General features: G+C 45.5%; 1 protein-coding gene across 1 annotated transcript; it reads left to right on the forward strand.

Annotated features, from left to right (window-relative positions):
- Positions 1-77: 77 nt before the first annotated feature.
- shtn3 (shootin 3) lies at positions 78-19,343 on the forward strand. Its single transcript, XM_056600898.1, has 17 exons — positions 78-1,199; positions 2,599-2,659; positions 8,521-8,615; positions 8,890-9,040; positions 9,389-9,486; positions 9,656-9,737; positions 10,010-10,104; positions 10,994-11,140; positions 11,401-11,587; positions 13,727-13,916; positions 14,402-14,472; positions 15,074-15,177; positions 15,612-15,626; positions 15,966-16,040; positions 16,258-16,408; positions 17,411-17,717; positions 18,133-19,343. The coding sequence occupies exons 1-17, from the start codon at positions 1,155-1,157 to the stop codon at positions 18,248-18,250; spliced, it is 1,992 nt and encodes a 663-aa protein (XP_056456873.1). The 5' UTR covers positions 78-1,154; the 3' UTR covers positions 18,251-19,343.
- The last annotated feature ends 1,087 nt before the right edge of the window (positions 19,344-20,430 follow it).

Here is a 20,430-nt window from a genome sequence, read left to right on the forward strand (position 1 = left end):
GTGGTTTTGGCACGTGTACTCTCCACCAGCTGAAATCCTGAACCGTAAAAGGAACCTGCACTACCAATAATAACCAAATCATGGTTTTACTTGCATTTTTTGTTTTTCACTATTAATTTCACCCTGAATAATTGGAACGTCAAAATGAAGGGCACTCCAGTCCAAGTGTAAGAAAAACACTGTCAATAAATTTGTTTATGAAATAGTCTTGATCTTGTCCATATTTTGACATTGTGGAGAGTGTTTCAGACCATGAAAAGACTGTTCTGCGTTTTTTCTCTGACAGCTGCTTTTATCCTGCTCAAATTAATACTTTTTCTATGTACAGTGAGTCAGTGAAAAAATGTGTCTTTTTTTAAACTGCTTTTACAGAACAATGATTTTTTTCTGATACCAAAGGTAGCCACTATGCGTATTTTAAGAAAGAGACGTTGGCTAGTGAGATGAAGGAAAAGCACTGCGCCTATGTTTTTGTGTGGGTGTCATTAACACTGGAATGCTCTGAGTACAGCCTGAAATGTTTACGGACCCCTAGATGGCGATCAAGGCAAATGAACGGGTAAGGTTTGTTCACGCTTTCCACCTTTTTATCTGGTGTAAATGATGGCAATGTGTCAACGTAAGATGTTATAGAAAACCATTATTTTATTTATTCGGAGAAATTTTTTTTCTTGGAGCTGCAGGCTAGTTAATTATTAATCTGGTATCATCTCACAATTGTAACTGAACGTTTGGACAATTTCGATTTGGAAACTTCAATGTAGGCCTAATTACCCTTCATTTTCTGGCCTGGCGCCAAATGTGTTTTATTTTTTTATTCGTTTTCCACCATACCTGCTGGCTGCTCTCCAGTCCCAGCTCTCGGGCTGGTCTCAGAGATGCGCAATAAAAGCTGAATTGGGCCGAGAGGAGGGGGGCGGGTACTTGGGGAGCCAGACGATGATGATGCTGTGCACTGAAGGAGGAGGACCCTGTATTCTCTCCGCCGGCGGGCATCTGCTACATCACCAGCCCATGTGTTAAATATGTAACCACATTTTAAGCTTAACACCAAATCATGTCACTTGGATAATACTGCTGGTTTTTGCGCTCAGACCTGAATTTTGGGTTAATCTTTTTAGTAGAGTAAGCTAATATATTCCGCCGGTAGACAGATGGAGCACTGCGAGCAGAACGGAGACCCCCAGATGGAGAACGAGGTGAGCGCCGAGATGCCTAGAGATAGCATTTAGCTCCCTCTGCTGTGATTGTCACAAAATGTTATTAAACATGTGCCGATAGATAGTCTACATCGGTGTTAGCTAGGCTTACGGGAGGATAATTTAGGCCTAGATTCAAAATCAACCTCTTTTGCCAGCCGGTGAGAAGATGGAGAGATGGATGGACCCCTCCCAAAATGTATTGCTACCCTCGCCGTTTCCAACGAAACTGAGATTGCATCGGACATAATAATTGGGTTCAGATTTACAAGTTCTTTATTCCTCATTTCCAAAATGGGGTTTGTGATGGACAATGGAGGATGGTGAACGCAAGGGTTTGCTTGAATGTTGCTTGACGCGAGATTCTCCTGTCTTCATTCAGTCAAAATATATCAAAGGAATTATGCATTCGAGAAAGGGGTGGAAAGAAAATAGAACCTCACCCCCCCCCCCCATTATTGACCTTTTTGATGGTTTTAAACGTGGTACAGATTCCCTCTAGATTACAATAGCTAATTACATATTCAGTTATTTTGCGTAGAACCAAGCCCGCTGCACAAAGTGAAGACAAGGCACCAGCGGGATTTAAACCCATCCAGTAGGGTTTGGCTCTGACCTCAGCTGGGGAGGTGATGAGTCAATCTGAACACACACACACACACACACACACACACACACACACACACACACACACACACACACACACACACACACACACACACACACACACACACACACACACAACCCCCCTCCTGTCAGATATTGATCTAATGTGACCGTTTTGGGGTAGGGGGTGAAGCAGGTGTGTGACTAAAGCTTGTGTGAAAGACCCCTTGACAAAAACGCACTATTAGACAGAATATGTTGAATTAGAATTAGTTTACAATTAGTGTTGTATCATCCAAGAATATTAGATGATAACGTATGCAAACAGTGAATGGTGAATATGTAGAACATGCAAATACAACTAATTCAATGTAATCTTAAATCACCTATCGACACAGCTAGTACACATGTTTAATAGAAGAGTTTGTCAATCAACCATTCCAGGTTCAATGAACAAAGTGAATGCTATGTATAAGTCATTTACAGTTTGTTCACACTATGCCCTATAAATGTAAATTTTAATTTAATAAGTGATGGAACACCTTTTGGCAATGCACTCTCTTAGTTTTCTCATAGGCCTAAAAGTGTTGTATCTTTATTTTACCATTTTAATTAAGTTCTAATTAAGATGTAATAACAACATAATTTAGCAAACTGCTTACCACAGTTGTCTAGGGAAATGCATTAAACTACAAATCATGCACCGGTCTCTGAACTCTGCGTGCTGCAGTAACCTGCCCTCATAGGTGGGCCCTAGCACGAGACTCACCTGTCTGATGTTGTGTGCCAGCAGTGCAGCAGACTGGTGGAGGAGAGGGACGAGGCGGAGAGACAGCTCAAACACATAAAGAGAGGTGAGTTGCTCCTTTTCTTTGGATGATAGGAGTCATCCTCCATGCAAGCCGTTTGATACAACCCTGATCGCTCTAACTTAGTCCCCAACATCATTCATTCATTGGTTAGACAATGTCACTATTGGACCAATGAAATCTGCAAAGTTCATGTAATGATCATAAAACTTCAGCGTAAAGGTGCTAACCTTAAGGACAACAAGGATTGCAGGTGGTGGGGGATTTGCATACACACACACACACACACACACACACACACACACACACACACACACACACACGAACACACAAGCTCACACACCTCTCTCCAGCCTTGCACCTGTTCCCACACCTCTCTGTTTGTCAGCTCGTGGCCCTGTGAATGGTTACATTTAGAAGGAGCTTCTCAGTTTCCATGACGACCCCTCCCCTCCCAAACCCCCCTCATAGGCACAGAGCCAACCGTAGCCTCCCATTTGTGTTTTGGCATGTGTGAGTCTCTTTCCACCTAGCAACCAGGGGTGGTTGAGGAAGTGTTAGATGATTTGACCTGCACTATTAACTATTGATCTGGGTGACACACGGGCCAGTGGTAAAGCTTCCAGTGCTGCCATGACTATCCTTCAAGGTAAGACAACGCTGTACCTATACTGGGTCTTTCTCGGATTTGAACTATTCTGTCATTTAGCAGACGCTGTTATCAGAAGGGACTTACAGCTGAATTTTAGATACGAGATTAAGGAGCCAGGAGGCGATAAGGGCATCAAGCACCTGAATGCGTGCGTTTGTGTGATCAAAGAAGATCCGTCGTAAGTGCTGTCATGATCTTAACTCTAGTGCCAGTTGTTTTTACCGGGGTAGCCAAGCTGTGTGTCAAGTTCCAGCTTCCTGCAGTTACTCCAGACAATTATCTGCTGTGTCTTCAGAGAAAACTGTTTTAAAATGACTGAATTAAAGTTGAATCGGTTTCATGATCGACTTTCTAAGAAGAAGTGGAAGATGTGGTAGACTGGATAGTCTCATGGCTGAGGGTGTTCAGCTGCCAGCCCCATGGGTTCAATCCACATCAGTGTCTGCACATCCTAGACCTGCTCCTTATGCATGGTTCTAAATTTACCGTAAACTGCTTTGGATGAAAGGGAATTATGACATTTTGTAGGTTAAGATGAAGGATGAACAGTGGGTATATGATACTGTATTGCTGACTTCACACGTAATTAATCTGCCTCAGTTCATGTGATATCCTTACTATTAGGTTTTAAATTTAACCAAAGTCATTGGATTATTATGATGAGGGTGAATACAACTGCGCTTTGGATTTGGTGCTTCTTATAAGAGCGACAGGCCCGCTCAGTTCTTGTTGTGGTGGTTAGAGGAGGAACACGGCCGTTCAAGTGACTCGCTGCGGACCAGTAGGATGAAACGCCAGTCACTCCCCTTGAGGGCTTGAGTCAGCGAGAAAAAAAAGAAAGAAACAGCAATCCTTTGGTTCCCTTCCTCCTCGGCAGCAACCACCCCTCTGTGCCGTCGCACTCTTACGTCCCATTCTTCTATTCATCCTCCCTCATTCAGTCACTCCATTTCCCCCGGGGCCTTTGGGGGACGTCATATTATTCCGTTGAATTATTAACGTCTCCGCCAGACGTCAATTATTCAGCAGCGGAGTCAGAGAGGTGGAGCCGGCTCCGGGTTCATTATGCACTGGTAATCATGGACTTCAAGCACGTGCATTCATTTCCGGACTTCCTCCATGTTATTTGAGGGACTTATTTTGTGCTCCTCTGAATGGCAGAGAAATTTGACTTCAACCTGATTTGCGTTTGAAAAGACGCAATCATCTGATGTCTTTCATTGTAAGGACTAGGTGGAACAACCAAATAACACATTATTGCCTTAATGTTAATATGGCAATTAGGCACTTAATACATAATATGATATGACTCGATGTGAAACAATGTTTTTCTGGGTGACAGAAAAGGAAAGCGATGTTGACGCTAGCTTCGCTCTCAATCTAACTCGTCACCTACTCAATATACCTTATAGTCAATAGTAATTGTTTTAAACGGATACAAAAACAACCATTTAGCCAATCATTCACAAGGAAATGACCTTGATCCCTGAACCAGATCCCCAAATATTAGAATGTTTTTATTGAGACAATGAGTCAATGAACAAATGAGGTCGTGGCATGAAAACGCTGAGTCAGGCTGACCTACTTATGTACCTGCTTGGAGGCTGCGCTGAGATGATGCTGGGTTAGCTTGGTTTAGCTCCTGCTCTGCCCTGTCATTGCATTACATCCGTCTATGTAGGCCTGTTGTAATCTACAGAGATAGCTACAGAGTCATGCTCACACACTCGCAGTATGAAAGACTCAGAATCCCAGAATGCATCTGCCATTTTCTTTTGTTATCCCTGTCAGTTATGCTTGTCAATGTAAGACACTTTGCAAACATACATTTTTAAGGTGCTAGTGCATAAATTAATTATACTTACTGTATATATCCATGTGCTATATCCAATAAAGTGCCATCATCACACCACTAACACACCATTCCAGTCATGGATAATATTAATACAGCTTGAACAGGAGAGTTTAGGTTCTCGAATGAGGCTACATGAATCGGGACAATTTCGATAACCTACATACTAGTTACTCTTAGTCCTCCCCAAGCTCCTGTTACCCTTGGGGATGCGCTCCTGAAGGAAAAGCCTTAGTTATAATAGCCTCAAGAAAGTGGCCTCTTTATTGCAGCTACTACACACACACACACACACACACACACACACACACACACACACACACACACACACACACACACACACACACACACACACACACACACACACACACACACACACACACACACACACACACACACACACACAAACGTGCGCAAACACTCACTTATGTTTACCGTATTGTAAAGCTGCTGCCATATATAAAACAATCTAAAGCCCCACTTTAACGGTGTGCATCTGCAAGCAAACCACTTTATTTTAATGGCCGACCTTCACGTATCCAGTATCACATATTTCGTCTGGTCTGGGCTAGATATTGAACTAAACTAGTGCCTACAGCTAGGCGGATGGTTATTAGTTTGAGTGCCATGCCTTCCCCTGTTGTTATACATCCATGCTTGAAGCGTCAGCTCAGGGATTCCTCTTAGCTAAACACCTCATAGAAAGAGCCTTCAATTAACGTCAAATCCGCCAGCAACACTACATGCTACCAGCTAGTGACCGCTTCAACCGTTTTGACCCTCGACAGTTTAATGAGAACAGAACCTGATGCGGGCGTAAGTGATTGAACGCTTCTGATTGGACCGTGAGTGTGTTTGGCGTAAGGGGGATCATAGCCACGGGCTAATCCACATGCATGGTCAGTGGGTTTTTATACATCATTCTCCCAAAAGATCTGGATTAATTCTGAACAGGGAGAGACTGTGCGTTTGCATGTGGTTATTTGGCAGGTGAAACTGCTGGTGTAGACAGTAATGTAAATCCAGAAAATTCAAATATCAAGAACAAAGCCAATTATTTACCTTGTAACGTTCCCTGTATAATCACATCCACAGTTGCAATCCCCCTGGACTCCATTGGGTATAGACACAATATAGATACTACGAGATTCGATATTGAATGAGCTTGATGAGCTTTAAATATATTTTTATATTGGTACCACAAAGTATCTTCACATAAGTCCACTTCGTGACTTTGGGTGATTTTCTGGACTTTACTAAGAATCACTGACGCAGAACCATATAATGCAAGCTACAACAGGGTAGAGACCCACGTTGTACCTACAGCGGCTTTTAGACCCAGAAGTATCATTGAGCTCTTGAACAAGTCTCTCGGGCCCAGAGTCCACCTGGTGCATGCAGGCTGACCCTCTGACCTGCGTGCTGGCGGTAGTATGTGTGGGCAGGCGGAATGATGTGGAGTGCAAAGGCCTGTTAACAGCGGCTCAGAGAGCCATATGAGAGCCCCGCCGGTCAACATTTTAACACTGAATCACTCCACAAAGTCCTCCATCTAACCATTAAACATTCACTCATGGATGAAAAATGGATTACAGCTCTCCTTCTCGAGTCTCTCTTGCCGCCCTTCATCTTACCAGCATCTTAGTTTGATCTCTTTTCCCTTCTCCTCCCCACGCATGATCCTCTCATATATCTCCTCTCTCTGCTCCCTTCCTCTCTCTGCTCCCTTCTCTCTTCCCCTCTCCTTGTTTCCCCCTCTTCTCTGTACTCTCCTCACCCCCCCCCCACCTCCTCCTCTGCTGTCCTCTCTCCTTTCCTCTACACACTTCTCGTCAACCCAAATCTCCTCGTCTCTCCACCCCTCCTCTCCTCTTCCCCCCTCATCTCTTCTCATTCCCTCCACTCCCAGAGTGTATGTTTCCTGTGTGAATATTTGATGGTGGGGCTGAAGATGCATGCCTTGTTAGAAAGGGCACTAGGCTAACAGCATCTTAAACACTCTTAACACTTAAACACACTCTACACTTAAAGCTTTTTCCCACATGTGGCTGCAGATTCTGGTCCTCCGCTGGTCGGCATTCTAGAATCGAGCGTGGCTATAGCTTCTCTTCAGGGAGCTGTCTTGTGTCTTATTAAGCAAGCCTTGAATTGTCCGCTACTTAGAAGGCTCCCTTAGCGCAGGTCCTTAAGCCGCAGTATCAGTCTGTCAAACAGCCGCTTTGCACCCCAGATTAAACACAACCAGGCTGTTGTTCCCACGCTTTCGGTTTTACACTCATTAACCATTACGGAAGCCTGGATGTAGAATGGTTCTGAACAAGAACAAGTCGATTTAAGTGATTTAATTAAACTTTGTGTGATATCTATTCATGAAAGAAAAATGTTTTTTTTGTATGGATATTAAAATGATGACAGTGGGCTGGAGGTTTCGATGGCACTAGCTTCAGATTACAAGCTGCTCCATCCATGCATTATGAATGCAGCGCAACGCAGCACTGGCATGCTTTGTTTTCGTGCGTGCACGTCGGGTTGTGTGTAAGGCAATATTACCAAAAAATGAGACAATGACTCTCCTGCAGTAACCAGTCTAAGTGTCAGGTGTTACTATCCGCCAGCACGGATGCCTGCTCGTCATGTGTCACCAGACTTCAAAACAACTTTATTTGTATGGTAATCATCACAGTTACAAGCCCTCTTCAGAGCTCCCCAAACCTTGAGAAGGTAAACAGAAGCTAGTTCACTGTTGGGTTAACCACATTTTTTGCAATATGTGTCAGCATTGAGTCTAGCATAACACGGTTACACTGGCATAAACACATTAATGGCAAGACAATTGTGTGGCTTTTGCATTAAGGCAGGCAGTAACCATGGCTCAATTATTGGGCACTGGCTACCCTGCTGTGTCTCTGAATCACTAAGGGCAGCAAGGTGGCTGCCATGGCTACATTGACCACAACAGGGCTTACCTCGATCTGTGGTCTGATGGATAGGGTGTTATTATGGGAAATGTTATATTTGGGAGGTGAAGGATGATTAGGAGGTGTGAAGAATGACTTGTGTGTTTGCTGATGATGTCAATTGTTTTCTATTTGAAACTCTCAATTGGAGAGTAACCTATTATGTTTCTTGCCGCTCTTATTCTTAGTCCTTGCTCTACACACAATCAATACAGAACGTCACATTTCCTTACAGGCCTGCAGTATGTATTCTACCTAACCCCCAAGGACCTTCATAAACATTAATGAAACCAGTGGATCAAGGGATGGCCCCGTAGATGGTGATGCGTCACCCTACAGAGCAGTAGAGTAACTCTGAAATGTGTTTGTGTATGTGTGCGTGTGTGTGCGTCTGTGTGTGTGTATGTGTGTGTGTGCGCGTGCCTGTGTGTGTGTGTGTGTGTAGTGTCTCAGATGGTGATCGAGGAGGTGAACGTCCTGCAGACTCAGCTGGAGATCGAGAAGTCATGTAGGGAGAACGCAGAGGCCCTGGCCACAAAGGTGACACACACACACACACACACACACACACACACACACACACACACACACACACACACACACACACACACACACACACACACACACACACACACACACACACACACACACACACACACACACACACACACACACACACACACACACACACACACACACATAATATACTCTAATCTAGAAATGATTGGGGCAGGTTATTTTTTTTTTCATAGCCTAATTGTTTGCAATCCCAATGATGATAGCCTCTTCACATCATGTCCTCTGTGACCTCCAGCTGAACAGTGAGAACCGGAAGTTGAAGTATCTAAGCCTATCGTCTCGGACCAGTATGGACGAGATGCTGCCCAGCGTCACCCTGGAGGAGGTTTCAGACGCCTCTGACACCAGCCCAGACTCATTCACCCACTACCAGCAACAGGTCAAAGGTGAGGGCTGGAACACATGAACAGCAGTAGGTCAAAGGTGAGGGCTGGAACACATGAACAGCAGTAGGTCAAAGGTGAGGACTGGAACACATGAACAGCAGTAGGTCAAAGGTGAAGGCTGGAACACATGAACAGCAGTAGGTCAAAGGCAGGGACTTGAACACACGATGAACAACAGATCATAATTAGAGGTTTGAACATGTGACCCACACAACCTGCTGCAGGTCAAATCTAGGGAATGAAAAATATGATAAATTAGAATATATAAACAGGATCATCCTCAAATAAGAGCATTTAGGTGCCTCAGAAAATATTATTTCACAAATTTCTATACGTTGTACATTGTAGAGCTTCGGGAGACAGTGAACACACTTCTGGAGGACAAGAAGGAATCAGTCTGTCAGATCCACAACCAGCAGAGACAGATAGAGGAGCTCACTGCACAGGTAAGCACTTCACAACACTAGGAGCAGCCTTAACCAAGTAGAAAAAGGCTAAGCATCAGCAGAGCCTTAAAGTCATAATTACCGCAAAAAGGTGGTTCATGATCTGATCAACGCATGATTTTTTGGAATATTATGACTTTGAAATTGTGCAATATGATTGTGTGTCCAGTTGGAGAGAGGGCAGGCCGAGATGAAAGAGCTTCGGGAAACTATCGAGCAGCAGAGTAAAACCATCAAGAGGTTCAACAGAGGTGCGTCCCTCAACCCAGCTTCATAACACCCATACATAATCTTATATCCATACACAGTCCTCCATTGCAATGTGTTTAACATTCTCCTCATTAGCTGTGATGAAACGCAAGATTCCTGTTAAATATCTTTTGGGGAAGGAATCCTTTTAATAACCCTAACAGGAGTCAAGTTAATACCCAGCCCCACCAAAGACCCGAGTTTACCCAATGCCCACAGTCTGCCTGAAGGCACCCTATAGAGCTTGCTAGATCATACTACTTCTTGTGTGTAGTGTCCATGATGGCGACCCAGGAGTACGGGGGCCTCAGAGACCAGCTGGACCTGGAGCAGAGCCTCAGGGTGGAGGCGGAGACCTTCGCCCACGAGGTGAGACGACGTACCCGCGTGATGATAGCATGGAGTGTGACCCTAATGATAATTGGAAGGTGCTCCACTGCGCAATTACGCAAAAACCTTGGATGTGATATTGCGTTTCTACAAGCGCCATTTATCAGTTAACAGTAATAAGCAACAACAAATTATGAATTGATGGTTTATTTAATCATTCATTTGGCTCCACCAACACAAATAGTTTGGCAACTGGACTGGGACTGGACTGTGGCCAAGCAATACAAACATTTCCCTGTACATTAGCTTGCTACGTTGTGTAGGTCTACACATTACTGCATTACTTTTTAGCATGTACGTTTATCTGTATGTTTCTATGTATTGTGCAACCAGTACAATTGTCAGTTCGAAGCTGAATGATACGTGTGTGGTTAAAGTCCCATTGCTGTTATAGTCTTTTCAGCAATCAGAATAGAAACAGTAAGCATTGATGGACTACAGAAGATATCGAAAAACTTTCCATAAAAGACTACAATATGTGTTCAAGAACCTCTCCTTTCCTCTTCCCTCTTACCACCCCATTTGTATACTTTTTAACCTTGTTTCATGAAATGCACGTATAGTGCTATCAAAGTTTACCAGGAGAAGTTGCAATGCCACTTGGATTGGGTGTAGATATTTGGAGAATGAGATATTTGCCTCTAAATTAAATGTATTATTATTATTATAACGAGTTTACCTCCATTCTTACCTTCCTTACCCATTTCAAAAACACATATACACACACACGCACACACACACACACACACACACACACACACACACACACACACACACACACACACACACACACACACACACACACACACACACACACACACACACACACACACACACACACACACACACACACACACACACCCCCCAGATGCTGGTGAAGCAGAAGGAGGCCAACAGGCAGAGTGTGATCCTGATGCAGAACGCGGAGCCCAGCATGCAGCTGCTCAAGGCCCTGGAGGACATCGCCACGGTTACGAAGACGCTGGAGGACGAGAGGCTGCAACATCAGCAGAAGGTGCCGTCATCATGTCCATCGTCCTCATTAATACACTATCATCGCCAACGTGATCTCCAATCTAAATGCAGGTTGTGTTTGAGATATGTCTCAAACAGATGTGCCTCTTAATTATGGAACCGAAACAACCGAAGCCCATAACTAAATTACTTTGTGTGTGTGTGTGTGTGTGTGTGTGTGTGTGTGTGTGTGTGTGTGTGTGTGTGTGTGTGTGTGTGTGTGTGTGTGTGTGTGTGTGTGTCTCTTTGTATGTGCTGCAGGTGCAAGCACTAGAGGCTGAGCTTCAGCAGAGTGCCCTGCAGGGGGAACTAGAGAGCCTGAGGAGGCAGGTGGACCTCCTGGACGAGGAGAGGAAGGATGTGGAGGTCCGCCTGGAGCAGGAGAAGAAGGAGGTGCAGGGACGCCTGGAGCATGCAGAGAAGAGGAGCCAGGAGCTGGAGGAGAGAGGTGAGAGGGGAGGAGTAGCACAGACAAACACACACGCATAAATACAGATGTTGTAGGACAATTAATACATGGGACACGGATATACAAGGAACACACACAGACACACGCTTGGACATACACAAACACACACACACACACAAACACAGTCGGACATACACTCTCTGACAAACATACACTCACTATCACCGGGCGGCTCCCGGTGATAATCCAGGGAAAGCTACCCCCTCCTGTCCCGTTCCCCTCGGGATGGAAACTCGTGAGAACCCGGCTCTCGCGCCGGAGATGGGTTGCCATCCTCAGATGAGGCCTCGGTCAACCTCTGACCTACCAGAGACAAGCGTCGTGGCGGGACAGGGCGTTGGCTTTGGCATGTTCACGCCCCGGCCGCTGGTCCACCTGGAACCTGTAGTCCTGCAAGGCCAGGAACCACCTCGTCACCCTGGCTTTGGTGTCCTTGGCGGTGGTCGTTGTTACATGGGGATGGGCCAGGTCCCAGTTCTGCCAACCGGTCTCCGTGGCCTCCCTAGCTACTGCCTCAGCGGGGGCGGAGCGGAGGGGCAGGGCTTCAGGGTAGCGGGTGGCACAGTCCACCATGACCAAGATGTACCGATGGCCCCGTCTGGCCTTGGGAGAGGTCCCACAATGTCTAGCGCCAGCCGCTCGAAGGGTGCCTCAATAATGGGCATCGGGATCAGAGGACTTCGGGCCGAGGGTCTCGGAGCAGTGCGCTGGCACCCCGGACAAACCTGACAGTACTGGGTGACTTCTCTGTCAGCCCCGGCCCCCCCCCCCCCCCCCCCCCTCCTCTGTACTACGCAAAAAACTCAGGCCCACCCTGGAGCTGAAACGAGGGTGAGGTAGGCTGCTCACCGCCTCCCTGGCCTCCCAGATCATCATGGAACACATTACATCCCAACATTAGCTGTTACCATCTCAAGATAGCACACATCATCTCTCTCTCTCTCTCTCTCTCTCTCTCGCTCTCGCTCTCGCTCTCTCTCCCCCTCTCTCTCTCTCTCTCTCTCTCTTATTGTGCTGAGATCCTGTCATGTGAACAGTTGACCTACATTTATGGCCTATATCTAATGTACACACATGTATACTCCTGAGAGCATACATATCGGTATAGACGTAGAGATATAGAGCATCATCTATATATAATGGAGAAAGTGATATATTTCTAAGTTCGTATATATTGGATTTGTATTTTATTAAGTACATTTACCTTCCCCACGCTGATAAAGCTTTTTGTGTTGAATTTCCTTATGGTATGAGGAGAGAAAGAAAATTAGTATATTTCTCCCAGTTCGGATAAGCAAGAGAGTTATAAATTGTGAGCGATGAAATGACACATCAGTAATCATGAAACAACTTGATGTTAACGAACATTGTAGTGCCTTCCATTCCCTTCCAAGTTGTCAAATAAGCCGACTGCTTGAAGTAAACATTATAGAAACTAGGGTTAAAGATTTTCTATTTTCAGCATAAGCTAATCTTAGAATGTGGCATATTTTATTATTAATTCCTTTAACAATTGCAGCCCAGAAATGCCAGTCCCTGTTATATCTGCTGGTTCTTTACTTAGCAGAAACTTCCAAAGCCATTTCCAAAGCGACTGACAATAAATGCATTCAACCATTAAGATGCAACCTAAAAAATGCAAAACAAGTTATCAAATAAGCCAACTGCTTTAAATGAACATTATAGCAACAAGGGATAGAAGATTTTCTATGTTACCATATGTTAATTTTAGAATGTGGCATGTGTTATTATTCATTTCTTTAACAAATGCCGCTCCCTGTTTTATCTGCTGTCCTCCATTCCATTACCCCCGCTCTCATTGGTGCACTGGTGAGCACTCTGATCCTATTGGTCGAAATCAAGGAATATGTAATACAGCCGTTACGATTGGGCCAAGAGGGGTAGCTGAATTGCATTTCCTATTTTTATTACTAAGTAAGCTAACGGGGTTTCAGCTGGGACTCCTCAATGGTAATTAAACCGGCAATAGCGTGATTGTTGGTGCCTTGCTTGGCCCCTTGGGGAAACCCCCATCTTATTGGATGAAGAATCGGTGGCAGTAACCCCCCCACCCCCTCATTGGCCAATCAAATCCGCTCCTCCTCCTCCTCTATCCAGTACTGGAGCTGCAGGAGGCCCAGAAGACAGACGGCTCCTCCTCTGCTACCGTGGCAACCGGCGACGGGGCCCCGCCCCCGCCACCTGGGGTCGCCCCTCCCCCGGCTCCCCCGCCCCCACCCCCTCCTCCCCCTCCACCGCCCCCGCCCCCTCCCCCACCCCCTCCCCCCTCCCGCTGCAACCCCCTCAGGTGAGGAGACAGAAATACATGTAATCTACAGTATTTAGCACAATCATTGTGAACAACCCCAAGTTGGGGCATAAAATATTACCAGTAATTAAATTATTTGACGTGTGGCCATATATGTCTTTCTGAATTTAAATCTGAAATCGTATGTGTTGTGGATATGATGTATACATCAAATGTGGTGCCAGAATTAACTCTGTTTCTGTCTGTATCGCTCTCTCTTTCTCTCCCTCTCACTCTCTTTCACTCTCTATTTATGTCCCTCTTTTTCTCTCCGTCTCTCTGTTTGTATGTCTGTCTTTACCCCCCTCTCTCTCTCTCTCTCTCTCTCTCTCTCTCTCTCTCTCTCTCTCTCTCTCTCTCTCTCTCTCTCTCTCTCTCTCTCTCTCTCTCTCAATCTCACTCTCTCTCTCACTCTCTCTCTCTCTTTCTCTCATGTTCTCTCTGTGTGGGTTCTCTCTCTCTCTGTCTATCTGCCTCACTCACAGCTCTCTGATAGCAATCATGAGGAAAGGTTCAAAAAATACCAAGGGATCTCAGAAGGCTGAAGAGACTCCGGGTAGGTTAAGATCATCAGAACACATGGTGGATAACATGTTCTTGGCCATCTCGACAAGTGCGAATGTGTTATGTGATATGTAGTGAGTAACCATTATGTAGTACATGTAGTGAGTATCCATTATGTAGTGACTGACCATTTCTAACAATATTAATTGTTAGCCTAACAATATTAATATTTAACCTAGAAACACAATGCTAAGCTTAAACGGTTATGGTTTTCATTTCTTGTTTCACTGGCGCTCAATTGATTAATCGATTGGAAATATGATGATTTGTGTGTGGAGACCCCCGTTTATATGGCTAGAGGCTAGTTGCTTCTTGCATATCTGTACTTCCAGTAGAAGCTAAATGCTAACGTAAACAATCTTTTTCATGCCATGCTATCTACACAAACGATATGAAATATCGTTTGTGTATACATGTTAAAAAAATAGAATAAAGACAAAGCGAAGACGCAGTGTGATGTAATGCAATGGCTAATATAATTTCTAATGTTACGTCCCAGTCTGTGTAACTGTGGAGGGTATGGAACGTGACTCTGATGTCATCGTCATTTGTAAGGTAATGAGTTATGTAATGCAATGTGCCGATGTATATAGCTGTTGCGGGCGGTGAGGACGTGAAGTCGAAGGCCGTGAACGAGATGATGGAGAGGATCAAACACGGCGTGGTGCTACGGCCCGTCAAATCCAAGGACAGCAAGGTGAGAGGTCATGGGGCGTCAGAGGGTTCCATTCACCGTAACAGCAGGCCTCTCTTCCTGTCGATTTCTTCCACATTTTTTGAGTATCTTTGTAGCTATATCACTCTAAGAGAGTAAATGAACCCCAAGATCACTTTTTTTTCAGTTCAAATCTGTCCCGTCTGGGACTCAGCAAGTGATGTGTCTGTTTTTCTAAAACGTTTGCGTTTGTCTAGGCAGATGGCATTATTTGAAAAAAGATTACCGTATTTCTTCGGTTTTTTTTCTTTTATTCGATTATTAAGTTATTATTTTCAAGCACTTTCTGTTCTTTTTCCAAAGCACAAAATGCAAGCTGTGTAAAAAATTATATTAGATTAGAGATTATATTATTCTAGAGGTGTGTGCGTAGGACAGAAGGCCTTATTTTTCTACTCTATTCTTCTCTTCATCAGAGGGCGGCAGTAAAAGTGAGTAAATGAACGTCTACATTCATCACCACTACAATCGTGATTGCATGAGTGACCTCACTGGGTATCGCATGTCACTTCCTGTGACTATAGGAAACCCAACTCATTCTATCTCTCTCTCTCACACAAACACACACACACACTAACACACTGTTTGTAACCACACACACACACACGCACACACACACACACACACACATAACCACACAAACACACGCACGCATGCAAACACACACACTAGTGACAAAGACCAATATTACTGATGTGGTCAAGGTTATGAGGCTGAGGGGAGATGAAAGCTTTGGTCTGACCCTCTTCATGTCTGTATTTTCCCAGCAGCCTCTGGTGTCTGAGGAGAGTGCCCTAGGAGCCAAACCCCAGGAGAGCGCCATGGAAGAACTGATGGGCATTCTGGTAACTCATTCAACACTATCTCACTTGGCTGGCTGGCTCTCTTCTTATCTGTCTGTGCATATCTGTATGTCTGTTGGTCTGTGTAGGTCTGTCAGATTACTTTTTACGTGATTGAAGGTCTGTATGTCTGTGACGAGCAGACAAGCGCCATTCGATGGCACTACATGTGGGAACGTAAACGGTGTAGCTAAAGTCCTGTTGGTGGATCCCCCTCCAGGAGACGGTGAAGAGGAGCCCCAGCCGTGGGTCCCAGGAGCAGGCGGCCGCCCCGGCACCCCCCGCCCCGGCTCCTCCCCCTCTGGGGAAGAAGGACAGCGAGCTGGAGGTCATCCTGAGACGCAGACGCAACCGAGCAGGAGAACCAGGAGGTACAGCTCCTCTTCCTCCGCCTCCACCCCCCCCCCTCTCTCTCTCTCTCAACTGAATGCCTTGCTCTGGAGGTACAGCACCTCCTCCTCTCGCTCTATTTCTTTCTTTCTTTCTTTCTTTCTTTCTTTCTTTCTTTCTTTCTTTCTTTCTTTCTTTCTTTCTTTCTTTCTTTCTTTCTTTCTTTCTTTCTTTCTTTCTTTCTTTCTTTCTCTCTTTCTTTCTTTCTTTCTCTCTTTCTTTCTCTCTCTCTCTCTCTCTTCTCCGTCGTCTTCTCCTCCTCCCCTCCCCCCTATCTCTTCCTAGACAAATCAGTGTGCACAGTAGTACCACATGTCTCCAGAAGAGGGCACTGTTTGCCATGTAAAGGGCTCCTGTGAGTCAGTTCCAGGTCTGTTTACCGTGTAATCAGACAGATCTATTATTCCAACCATTGATTGACCTAGCTGAGCACAATAAACCTGCTTACAGTACAACAGTCTGCTTACATAAGCAACCGTCTACGCTAGACTCATGAAAGAGGGTTATATTATGGCCTATTAAGCTAGCTATAATACGTTATTGATCTGCTAATAAAACAAACTTGCTGGCTTTGAAACAAGTTTCAGAAACAAAAGGAAAGGGAGTCAAGGACCAGCTTTGACCTCTCTGACCTCTGACCTTTCTCATTGGACAAGAGTATAACAATTAAATTTGTATTTATACGAGGATAAATGCTGTTGACAGTAACAGATTAAACCTGTGACTACTGGGGTGGACCATGAACCAAATGACCCATGAGGAAAAACAACCCAACGCAACAGAATGTCAATATGTTACAAGGGCCACACAGCATTACATGTTCCCTCACTGATCCATATTCGGAGACATAAATGTTCATAAAACTCCTTCTAAGAGTTTAATAACATCAGAAAAAATGGCTCACGGCGCTACTGGTTTTGATGACTGGTTGGTGTCTGGTGCAGAACCAGAGTGTTCCTAACAGCCTCCGCCTCCTCTCCCAGGGGAGAAGGAGGGCCAGATGGTGCACGTCTCCTCCTCTGACAGCCTGAACGGGCGGAGGACCAGCTCAGATTCCTCCGGGAAGGAGCCTGACAGCGCCGGGGGTCTCGGGGCCCCCGCGGACCCCGCTGGCTCGCGGGTCAGCCCTGACGGACGGGGGTCCGGGCCAGGCCCCGTGGTGCCCCGAAGAAAGAGCTCCGACACCGGGAAGGAGCCCCGAGGAGCCTCCTGGCAGGAGAGGAGATCATGCACCTCCTTACCAGAGAATGAGGCCCCTGAGTCGCCCGTCAGCAACGGCTGCACCGTCAGGTAGGGGGGGTGTGTGTGTGTGTGTGTGTGTATGTGTGTGTGTGTGTGTGTGTGTGTGTGTGTGTGTGTGTGTGTGTGTGTGTGTGTGAGATTTTGAGCGTGTGTGTGTGTATTATGCACCACTTGTTTTACAATAAAATGTGCATCATTTAAAGATCCCATGACATGCCATCAGGTGTGAGTGTGATTGGATAGATCAGTCTACCAGCCTACCCAGTGGACCGTAGCAAACGTTGCTCATCTGTCCAGCACAGATCTAGGTGGACAGGCCCACATGTGATGTCATAAGGGGCAGATTTTGTAAGAGCTTGTAAGGCTTATCACGCTCACACCTGGTGGCATGTTATGGGACCTTTAAAACAAATCTGCTGTTGTCCATCCATGAAGAAGGATCTTTGTCTCCTCTGTGCCACAGCGGAGGTGAAGATGACGAGAAGAGCAATGGAGGCAATCACAACGGCTCTAGCGACAGTACACACCTTGCCACGCCTCCTTGTGCTCCAGCCAATGGCAGCCCGGAAGCAGAGTGCTGAGTGGTCAACCCACCTGACCACTTCCCCCTATAGGAGACACCTGAAGCTTCACCATACCTACCCTTAAAGTAAACCGTTTGACATGGCACAAGGCCTCCGTTTTCCTATGCACACTGTGCTCTGTGTCGCTTTGTAACTTCAGAAATAATCTACTCTACTGCTTTGAGTTCCAGCCTCCTTACTTCTTCTTCCTCTTGCTCCTCTTCCTCTGCATTACATTTAGGGCTGCACAATTAATCATGTATATTCGCTACTATATACACTTTGCAGTTTGCAATCGTGTAATTTCGCAATACTGAAATCTTGACTAGACTCAATTAAAAACACTTATTGTAGCTGAACATACTTGCGTATTAAGACGCTACAATCCTAACACTATGCCGGGAGTTCTGGGTTAAATTTCCATAATTTGTTATCAAGCGAAGAGACGCAGCCCTAGTTGTAGTAGACATGCTTTTATAGTTATCTTGCTCTTTAATTCCTGCACTCTTACTGATTCTAATGTGGGAAGGGTATGTGCACTCACATTTCTACTGAGGTATGCAACTTATAGATACAACAGCAGGGATCTTTTTTTTTCTCAGTGCGCAAACGCAAAAACAGGCTGTTCCTAATGCGTTTAGTTAGAGACTCTCTAATGGTGCAAAGTTGTTATAACATCAACAAATTACTGGTGAACTTGGTGATGATGTGGCAGCAGTGGAGGGAGATCCAGGGATCTCCAGGGAGCTAGGTTTCCATAGCAGCCCGAGTTATTTATGCAATACAAAACATCCCCAATATGTCACTCCTTCATATACGTCCACGCCAGAACATCCTCTCGTCTTTTGAAGGAACATTGGGGAAATTCAGGTTTCGAAAGACATGGAATCTTAACAAATTGCAAAATCGGTATGCAGGGTTCCAGGGATTAAATGCCCGGACACGCTGTTGTTGCACCACTGAGATCCCATGACGTGGAAGGACCAATGAGAAGCTGTGTGCGGTGACTCAGGTCAGGTTCACATGACATAGCAACCTCCTCATTGGACTTCTGCGCTAATAAAATCCCTCGTGTCGTCGTCACCCTCGAACATCTCCTTCTGCAGGCTCCTTCACCGCTATCGAGCTACGCTGCTCTGCATGTCTCTGACACCTTGTGCATTCCACCACTCCATTATTTCAGGCCTGGCTGTGTACAATTTCTTTTGTTAGGGGTGGGGGGGGGGGGGGGGTGTAACTTTTTAACAAACTGTCTTAACTAGTATGCAATTGAATTATTCACATTGGCACATTTTTATGGATACAGTACTTTCACATTTTGATTATTTGTTCATTGAAAAAATGTTTTTGTGTGGAATTAATGAATTACAATGATGCTGAACGGATGTTAATAACTGGCTGCCTATAGAGCCCACCTGAACCTCAGTATGAACCACCGCTTCACTCCGCCATCAATGGCCTTCCCCAGCGTCTTTCTGTGTAGTGAGCAGCATATCCAGGTCCGATTGCGGCCTACTTGAAGCCTTGACGCATCTAGCGTTTGTTTGGGACATATTATATCACCTGCATCCCTATCAGCTCACCGGGTTGTGTGACACGCGTGTTTGAGATTTAATAAAGGAGTGCTGATAGTTTGTATTCTAAAACATGGAAGTTCATTGGAGCACCAAGTGTATGAAATAAAAAATATAAACCATCAACTTTCAATTTTTTGCATCATTTGACGAGGAGAAGCTGTTTCATAGTGTCCACCATCCTGGTGAAAACCTGGAGGAACTCCCTCCGACTGTCCCTCATCATGGTCAGCCACTCTTCAAACAGCCTCTGGGAAGCAGCTTCAGACCTCTGGGAAGCAGCTTCAGACCTCTGGGAAGTAGCGTTAGACCTCCGAAAGTAGGCCAAGAGGTCATCTTCACTCTCCGAGAGGTCATCCTCACTCTGCTGCTTCCGCAACCTTGGGGTGTCAGAAGGTCTGGTGGGGCTGGACCTGGGGGTGGACTGCCTGTGGAAGGGGAGCTGGTGGGCTGTTTTGGTGAGGAGCTCTGTTGTTGGACCACCTCAATAATTTGCTCACCACAACAACTGGTTCCACGTCATGGTATCCCCGAAGCAGCTCGACAATGTCAGTGTAGAATTGGAAGCGGACAGGCCCCCTTCCTGTCATCGCAAAGTTGTCCGTTACTTTCGGTCATCCCACC

Source organism: Gadus chalcogrammus, chromosome 10 (genome assembly GCF_026213295.1).
Source record: "Gadus chalcogrammus isolate NIFS_2021 chromosome 10, NIFS_Gcha_1.0, whole genome shotgun sequence".
Taxonomy (NCBI): Eukaryota; Metazoa; Chordata; class Actinopteri; order Gadiformes; family Gadidae; genus Gadus; species Gadus chalcogrammus.

Bases quoted from the DNA above. Each gene is read 5' to 3' on its own strand.
- shtn3 (XM_056600898.1), top strand. From the start codon at position 1,155: ATGGAGCACTGCGAGCAGAACGGAGACCCCCAGATGGAGAACGAG. The intron at 9,738-10,009 runs GTGCGTCCCTCA...TCTTGTGTGTAG, and splicing joins CATCAAGAGGTTCAACAGAG to TGTCCATGATGGCGACCCAG. The intron at 11,588-13,726 runs GTGAGAGGGGAG...TCCTCTATCCAG, and splicing joins CCAGGAGCTGGAGGAGAGAG to TACTGGAGCTGCAGGAGGCC.